General features: G+C 39.6%; 1 protein-coding gene across 24 annotated transcripts in view; it reads left to right on the forward strand.

Annotated features, from left to right (window-relative positions):
* PPIP5K1 (diphosphoinositol pentakisphosphate kinase 1) overlaps positions 1–8201 on the forward strand; it is a 281975-nt gene extending 273774 nt beyond the window's left edge. For all 24 annotated transcript variants that reach the window (XM_063925882.1, XM_063925883.1, XM_063925886.1 and 21 more), the window contains one exon: positions 3142–8201. In XM_063925882.1, coding sequence (XP_063781952.1) covers positions 3142–3617 — 476 coding nt within the window. In that variant the 3' untranslated portion in view covers positions 3618–8201. The remainder of the gene's footprint in view (positions 1–3141) is intronic.
* The last annotated feature ends 953 nt before the right edge of the window (positions 8202–9154 follow it).

Genomic DNA, 9154 nt, shown 5'->3' on the forward strand with positions numbered 1-9154 from the left:
GCCTCACTGCCTTTCTTTCCTCTCACTCACTGCTTGACCCATTCCAGTCTGGTTTCCGCTCTCTCCACTCTACTGAAACTGCCCTCACAAATGTCTGCAATGACCTCCATGCCGCCAAATCTAAGGGCCACTACTCTCTGCTTATTCTTCTTGACCTCTCTGCTGCTTTTGACACTGTAGACCACCCTCTCCTTCTGCAAATCCTTCACTCTCTTGGTCTACGCGATACTGCCCTCTCCTGGCTGTCCTCCTACCTCTCTGATCGTTCCTTCTCTGTCTCCTCTCATGATGCTACCTCGCCCCCACTTCCACTAACTGTTGGTGTCCCCCAAGGTTCTGTTCTTGGTCCTCTCCTTTTCTCTCTCTATATGTCCTCTTTAGGTGAACTCATTAGTTCTTTTAATTTCCAGTATCACCTCTATGCTGATGACACTCAAATCTACCTCTCCTCCCCTGATCTCTCCACGGCTCTCCTCACTCGTGCCTCTAACTGTCTTTCTGCTATCTCTTCCTGGATGTCCCAGCGCTTTCTTAAACTCAACATGTCTAAGACTGAGCTGATCATCTTCCCACCCTCCCGCACAACCTCACCTCCCACAATCTCATTATCCATTGATGGCACGACTATCTCCTCTAGCCCCCAAGTACGCTGTCTTGGTGTAATCCTTGACTCCTCCCTCTCCTTCAAACCACACATTCAGCACCTCTCGCAAACCTGTCATTTTCATCTCAAAAACATTTCCAGGATCAGATCTTTTCTCACCCAGGATGCCACTAAGATCATTATTCACTCACTGATTATTTCCAGACTGGACTACTGTAATCTCCTCCTAACTGGCCTCCCTGACAATTACCTCTCTCCACTCCAATCTATCCTCAATGCTGCTGCCCGGCTTATCTTCCTCACCAAACGCGCTACGTCCACCTCCCCTCTCCTACAAGCCCTTCACTGGCTTCCCTTCCCTTTCAGAATCCAATTCAAACTTCTCACTCTCACTTACAAAGCACTCACCCACTCCTCTCCCATTTACATCTCTGACCTTATCTCCCTTTACTCTCCCACCCGTCCTCTTCGCTCTGCTAATGCACGCCGGCTCTCCTGTCTTCTGATTACTTCCTCCCACTCCTATCTCCAAGATTTTTCACGTGCTGCTCCCTTCCTCTGGAATTCTTTACCTCTCCCACTCAGACTCTCCACCTCTCTACAAAACTTCAAACAGGCTCTTAAGACCCATTTCTTTACCAAACCCAGCCAAATCTCATCCTAACCCTCTGTTCCACGCTCTCTATGTACCCCATCTGTGTCACCCCTGTCTGTCTACCCCTCCCCTTAGAATGTAAGCTCTCACGAGTAGGGCCCTCTTCCCTCATGTGCTTATTCTTTTCTTACTTTAATAATCCTCAACTGCCCAAATCACGCAGTTTTTTGGCCACCTGGAATTTATCTCTGTCATTTACTGGTGTAGTCATGCTTCGTTACCCTGTACTTGTCCTAAATTGTCTTCAACTGTAAGTCACTGTTTTCCTGTTTTGATTATGTGCATATGTACTCTGTAATTGGGCGCTGCGGAACCCTTGTGGCGCCATATAAATAAAGGATAATAATAATAATAAAGTACAAAGGGAAACCATATTTATAAAGTCTTCCTCAATATCCATCCAAACCCTTGTGTGGGAATTAACACTATTTGAGATAAGTGAGCTGCTAGGCTGTACTCATACAAGCAGGGAAGCTTAATAATCTTTCTCTGGGGTGTCTATATAGTAACTTTTGTTGAACCCTAGCACTTCTTCCAGACTATACGCGCCCAGAGGTGCAATTCTTCAAAAATAGTAGATTAGACTCTAACAGGAAGCATTTGAAACAAATAAAGTATTTGTGTGTGTCAAGTTGTGGACATCATTGGCAGAAAATAAATGTAATCACGCTTAACCAAGTGTATGTCTAAATATTTTACTTGATGAGGCTGCATCTGAAGTTTACATGGTCACTAAGGTATTGCTGCATCTCCAAGGACATATTAATAGCAAGAGTTTCTGTCAATGTATATCTGAAAGTTTGACAGGGGACCGTCATTTCCAATCCTCCTCCATAGAGCTGGAAGAGAGCTGTGCGGTTTTGTGTGTAGTACATAATCAGCCTGAAGAGCTAGTTTATGCTCTTGAGTCCAAATTCAGATTCCCAAAATATCTGGGTAATCACAGAACCTGGTTGGTAACTGTTCCATGGTGATGACAAAGAGGAGAGTTGACGAGACAACCTCACTTAATTCTTATTTTAATGTAGAAGGAAGGTGACCCAGCTATTTGCTAAAACAGCTGTCAGATTAAAATAAAGACCGCAAATTTCATGAACGAATGAATGAATGAGTCACTGAATCCGGACATAGTACATGGCTGAAGGCCTTCCAGCATCAAGGGCTAGCAACCAGAGCAGGAAAAGCCTTAGTATTTGCAGCACGTAGTAGAAAATACATTTCCTAGTACTACTGTAGTTGCCAAAGTGAGCTAGTGTTATAACAGTAGTTAATCTGTTGGCTAACATTTTGGTGAACAGTTTGAGATCCACATTTAGCAACAATATGGGTCTGTAGTGTGAGAACAAATAAAGATCTCTACCATTGTTGAGAGTTCTAGCAATATTGGCTGTGGCGGTGTCCTCCTCTAACTTATTAAGTTGAATGAGTCGTGAAGGGGATTTCCGGGCAGGGACCTTAAGGATTCTAATTGCCTCTCTGAGCACCTCAGCAGAAATTTTTGCATTGAGCAATGCCTTTTCAGAACTGGGTAAGTGAGCAAGATTTAAAGTTTTCAGAAGTTCTTTATTTTTGTCAATAAAACTGCGATGAAAGAGGTATCCACATGCAGTTTGCAATGCAAATCTGCAAATTTACCGTCAAAGTCCAACCTGCTACTACTCTAGAACAATCCCTTTTCAGTAAGTTAAACCTTACATATATGTTACTTTAGGAGACATTGTTTTTGTTTTATAATTACATGTTCTGCCACATTTGGTTCGGGCAGTGTCAATTTATTTTTATTTTTTTGGAAAATGAAATAGTCTCTACAGTATATAATTTCTATTGTGAGATATTTCTTTTATTAAAGTAATAACAACAAACATTATATTGCCATTTGCAGATAGTAGTGGACCGTCCAGCACAGTGTCAAGTGCAGGCCCTTCATCTCCTACCACTATAGATCTTTCAGCACGTTTCAACTTTAATGAGAAGACTTCACTGACTGAAGAGCAGAGAAGAAAGTTGAACCTTGATGACCTTTTTCAGTCTCATCATGCACAAAGTGAGGACACGTCCAGCAGCCAGGAGATATGTAATGAGACATCTCCAAAGGAGGAACCTCAATTTCTTGATCCCTCCTGTTTATCACAGCAGTCTCTATGGGACATGGCAACGCCATCGCAGCCATGCATGGAAGATGAGATGCATTTTGGCACTGAACCACCAGGTGAAGCATCACTGCCGAATGAAAACTTTGCAAAAGAAACTCCTGCAACATGGAACCTGGGCTCCGATAACAGGATACTTCAGCAGTCAGCTCTAGATGAACAGATTCAAACAGAGTTATCCATACATGGGCAAGAAACCTCGCTGTAGGTCAAATATTAAATAAGGAAAAGGCTACGCAATTTATGTATGGAGGAATGGATCAAAAAGTAACCCATACAGGCTCTCTACTGTACTCATGAATCCATTGTTTTTGTGACTAGATTGTAATTCACATGTTCCGAGTTATGATTGTTGAGCCGATTCAGACAGACTATATTAAATATGGTAAGTTTTCATATGGTCTTTTACTGGCATGAAGGAACTCCACAAATGTCACATTACAGCCTTCTGAACATTTAAGTCCTTAAATAGGATTATCCCTAATGGTTCAACATTATTTGCTGAAACCATGCTAAGGCAATCTGACAATCATTCATGCATTACTAGAGAATGGTTCATTTAATGCAGGGGACAAAAAGTCTGAGCGATCATCGCACAATTAGATTTCCACAATTGATTTACCACCTATTATTTTTAATGTTGTATCTTTGTTTTTAGCTGAAAATGCTAAACTCCGTAATAATGGACTGGTGAGCATATGTTCATATGCACTTTGCATTAGGAAATTATTTATGTCCACTGTAACTGGTGGGGAACTGTTTCCACTGATAATGATTCCATGGACGTTCTAGACTTTGGCATTTCAGTGTTCGTACCAGCAAGATTTAATCAGAGCAAATGAATTCCATTTCACACCTAGAAATTATGAACTTCAAGACTTCCTCATCTGATATCCTGAGCACCAGCCTAACTTGTCAGGCACCTAATCGCTACACTAAGGACAAGAAGATCTATGCTACCGGATGAGCGAAACGTCATATATTTTTTTGTGAATGAAGATAAACATATAATCATGGACTTTTTTTATGTGGCTATATTTGTTTTCTTGTTTTTCATTTTCATTACGTTCTAGCATCAGTAATTCTCTTACTGTACCTACGTTATGTCCTGATCTCATCATTGCTGAAATGTAAGTGCATGATTACATGAATGGGATTAGATCCACAGTTTTCAAACTACTGAATATTGATAGATCTGTCTGATGCTTGTCTACTGACCGCAGTAATGTTATTGAACACTATTAAGTACAATATGTCATGTGCTTAGAGAACCCCTTTAAGCTATTTTTAATTTCTTAGTCTGGCATCAGATGGGCCTCACTGATATAGAGGGGTTTATCACTATTGTTCTGCATATATTGTCTGGCACTGACATATTGAGTCTATATTTCTCCCTCATTATGTGGTCGCATCTTACCGCTTTTAATGTTGATAGAAAGTCAGTTTGCAGGCAAAATATTGTTTAAAGTCTTTAGATTTAATTGGAACTGCAGCTCATGCCCATGTGAGTAACATGGATTTACAAAGAAACAAATTTGCAGGCCCTCTACAACGTACAGTATCCACCTAACAGTTTGTATTTTTGTGTCTCTACAGCGAACGTATTTTCTAAGTCTGTGTCACTGCAGCTAACATTTTGTAACTCTTTAACCCAGCAGCTCTACTATTAAGCTAATCAAATGACATTACTATCAATTTTAATATGGTTACTTTGTTCTGTATTTTATCCTGTTCCATTGACCTTTTAAGTACAACCTTAAATCACTTATTGTTAGGAGAACCAGTCCAGGAAGACTATATTTTTGCAGAGCTTTAAGTGTTCTTCTGGCTTTAAAGGTTCAACGAATTTGCACTTGTTCTTGTGGCTCAATAGATTGTGCCAGAATAATAATTGTGTGTTTGTGATATTTTACACATCCATGGAGGAATTACATGTGTCCTGCCTACTGTAGAAAACTGAATTTAGAATATACTGCCAGTGATGTCTCTCTTTAGTACACTGACTGATTTATATTGGGGAGTGAGATGCAGCTAAGGCTTTATATTTTGTATATTAGATTTTACAGGGTGCATTTTAGTCCTGTTGAATACTTGAAAATGTCTACCGCAACAAGAACATTTGCCTGTGTATGGGTCCCGTTTGGTTTATAGAACAAAACGTATATTTAGGTGCCAAAAGAGGATGGATATTTTTATTTTTATTTAGAAATTTCTTTAGTGCATTTGTAAGAAATAAGGGGATGGTCACTGGGCAAGAGGAAAATCTGCTGCCAAGTGCAAACCAAAACTATATGAATTGCTTTGTAGCCTACAGCGCGACTTACCTGAACGCATCCTGTCCTCTTATACTTGAAGGTGAATTATGGCTACCGGTTTTGATGGCGTGAATTACGGTTTTATAAACAAAACATACAGGTACATTTTTCTATAATATTTTAAATCTTCCTGTATTTTTCTTTGTACATGATGAGATAAACATAGTAAACCACATTTTACTGGTTTTCTATATAATAAAAATGTAAAACGTTACATAAAGAAAAGGAAGTCAATAATATGAACTTTCGTAAAAGCGGGAAACTGTGGCTGACAGTGGGAAAACATATTGCTGTATTGGATGTATAAAAGGAAAATGTTATTTTTTAAATAATTTATTAAACCTTAAATGCATTATGTATAGTATATGTACTGTAGAAACAAAGCTGTCTATTGTAAGTATTTATCCAAGATGTTTGGACCATGTACCACTGTGCTGGATACAGGCCATTTGTATCTGTCTCCTTTACTATCTCTATATGTGACAGGTGGGTGTAATGTATTTAAAACCCTGATTGTGATCCAGATGTAATCACCTGCTGGGTGCTCTGGTTTTATACATCATTGTGGATTTTGTGGGGTAGTGTGGTGTAACTTTGTCACTTTATATTGAACTACTGTTTTTAAATGTCTCGCTATTGTGTGCATACAAATACATGTGTTCTATATACAGATTTTTTTTCCCCCCTGCTGTATTCATTTATACAGTACATGACCTTTCTTTATTTGCAAAGAGTATACAATTATATGGAAACAAGGAAAAATATAAGGCTCCCTCTTGACTGTATATTCTCTGCCCAAAAGTGCATTTAAATGTAATACTTCCATATATGTTACTGTTCTTTACAATGCTACCATGGTACTGTATATGGTCATGGCGGGGTAAGACCCCTGTCTCGTGCAACAATATCTAGACACAGTTCTAGCCTCACTTCATTACCCCCAACATGCTTCTCCCATGTCAGTCTGGTCACTGACTGCTTTCTGCAGGAGCAGGTTCAGCAATTGATAGGGACAGAAGATCGGACAGTTTCCTAAGTAAAGTTCTGTCTTGGGTGGCGGAAGAAGGTGAAACACCCAGGCAATATAATATCCACATGATGCATATAATTAATTAACGCCTTACACCTGCATGGTTACTACCCTGCTATAATAAAAAAGTAACATTCAGAATAAATGTAAGGACCTTCTGTCATGCAACCATTCTAATGATAAAAATTTGTTTCTAATTTAAAAGCTAGCAGGTCCTGTCACCTACTGTATATACCTACTAACAAAAAAAAATTCTGAGAAGATAATGGTGCTTTGATGCCAGACTTGCGTGACTTTCAGAAAAGTCAGCCTTGGATGATGATAGCAAAGTGGATGCTGCCTACATTTCTCCGTTTTACATGTGTTCATATTGTAGTTGTGTATTTGAAATTAAATGCGTGGCCGTGGAAACACTTTTTCCATCTCTGTGTTTCTTCACCAGTAGTCTTTACTGTTAAATTGCATATTGAGGAGCAGCCTTTTTTTAGTCCTGTATTTCCTGTCAGTGACTTAATGGAGAAACCAGGAAGTGGCCATTTTGGTGGCTTGTAGAGATCTACAATTAAAGATGAATTGAAGTGGGCACACTACCCACACACAGTGGGGGGAAAAAACTTTAACGGGCTGAAACAATTATAGCCAGTCATTTGTACCTCAGTGTTGTCATTAGTTCCTAGTGAGTTTATATATTCTCGCTGATATATGCTCAGCCCACCAAAGGGCTGCCTTTTCCGTGTTCCCATTACAAGTTCAGTTTGAGTTCCGTTGTTGGGAGCCATCTTTACAGTACGTAGTAAATGCCACTCTCAGTATGTGATCCTTTCTATGTTTTTTTAGAACTCGGCCCCCCATGTTGGCATCAGAGGATTGTCTTATTTACTTTTGTGCTTGCGGGCTAAAGATGTCTTTGGCAACTGTTATTACATTAGTCAAATTACTAAAAGCCAGATATGTGACATACAGTAACCTGCTTTCCCTGTCTGGTACTGTATTTCAAAAGCTTGCATCATACACAAAATAATACTGTATGGGGATCTCTACAGAATACTACAATGTAGTAACTTTTACACTTACTATTGCCATATTTTTGTTAAATTGGTATTGTATTGTATACCAGGTCTAGCCTAAACAGTTGCCTAAACCAAAAGAAAGCCATATATTTTTAATGCACAAGTATATGAAAACTTATTGAAATAGACATATATTTTTAAAAGATAGTGTGGAATCACCAATTTTATGTGTTTCCACAGTCCTTAAATGGTTGAAAACCACTTGTCCGTTCACTGTATGTCATTCTGTATTACAGTACGTTGCAGATGGTACAGTATTCTTCTTGAAATAGCCCGCACACACCCTTTGGCAACCATAGTAACATAAAAAATGGCTTATTGTTGAATTGCATCACTCCTGTGTAAAAGCAATAAAGTTGTGTTTGAAAGTAACAAAATTGTATTTGCAATTTTTTTATTTACACAGACATCTTATGTGTATGAGAAGCACATTTAATTGACAGATCAGTTAAATGAAGTAATCCACACACTGTACAGTGGATATCTTTTCATACGGTGTACAGACACTAGGGGGTCTATTTACTAAACCTTGGATGGAGATAAAGTCGATGGAGATAAAGTACCAGCCAATCAGCTAATAACTGTCATTTTTCAGGAGCTGATTAGCTGGTACTTTATTTCCATCCATGGCTTAGTAAATAGACCCCTAAACCACTGGAACTGTTATGCTACACATTTATATATGCAGTTGTACGTACTTTGGCCCTCATTCCGAGTTGATCACTCGCAAGGCGATTTTAGCAGAGTTACACACGCTAAGCCGCCGCCTACTGGGAGTGAATCTTAGCTTCTTAAAATTGCGAACGATGTAATCGCAATATTGCGATTACAAACTACTTAGCAGTTTCAGAGTAGCTTCAGACTTACTCGGCATCTGCGATCAGTTCAGTGCTTGTCGTTCCTGGTTTGACGTCACAAACACACCCAGCGTTCGCCCAGACACTCCCCCGTTTCTCCGGCCACTCCTGCGTTTTTTCCGGAAACGGTAGCGTTTTTATCCACACGCCCATAAAACGCCGTGTTTCCGCCCAGTAACACCCATTTCCTGTCAATCACACTACGATCGCCGGAGCGAAGAAAAAGCCGTGAGTAAAAATACTATCTTCATTGTTAAATTACTTGGCGCAGTCGCAGTGCGAATATTGCGCATGCGTACTAAGCGGAATTTCACTGCGATGCGATGAAAATTACCGAGCGAACGACTCGGAATGAGGGCCTTTAATCGATCAACACATGTTTTCATGCATACAATAAGCTTGGTCATGATCTGGATGCTTAAGGAAAATATCTGTTGTTTCAGAATCTTGCACCCTATTACAATTGCCTCTAT

The sequence above is a fragment of the Pseudophryne corroboree genome, chromosome 6 (assembly GCF_028390025.1).
Source record: "Pseudophryne corroboree isolate aPseCor3 chromosome 6, aPseCor3.hap2, whole genome shotgun sequence".
In the NCBI taxonomy this organism is placed as follows: Eukaryota; Metazoa; Chordata; class Amphibia; order Anura; family Myobatrachidae; genus Pseudophryne; species Pseudophryne corroboree.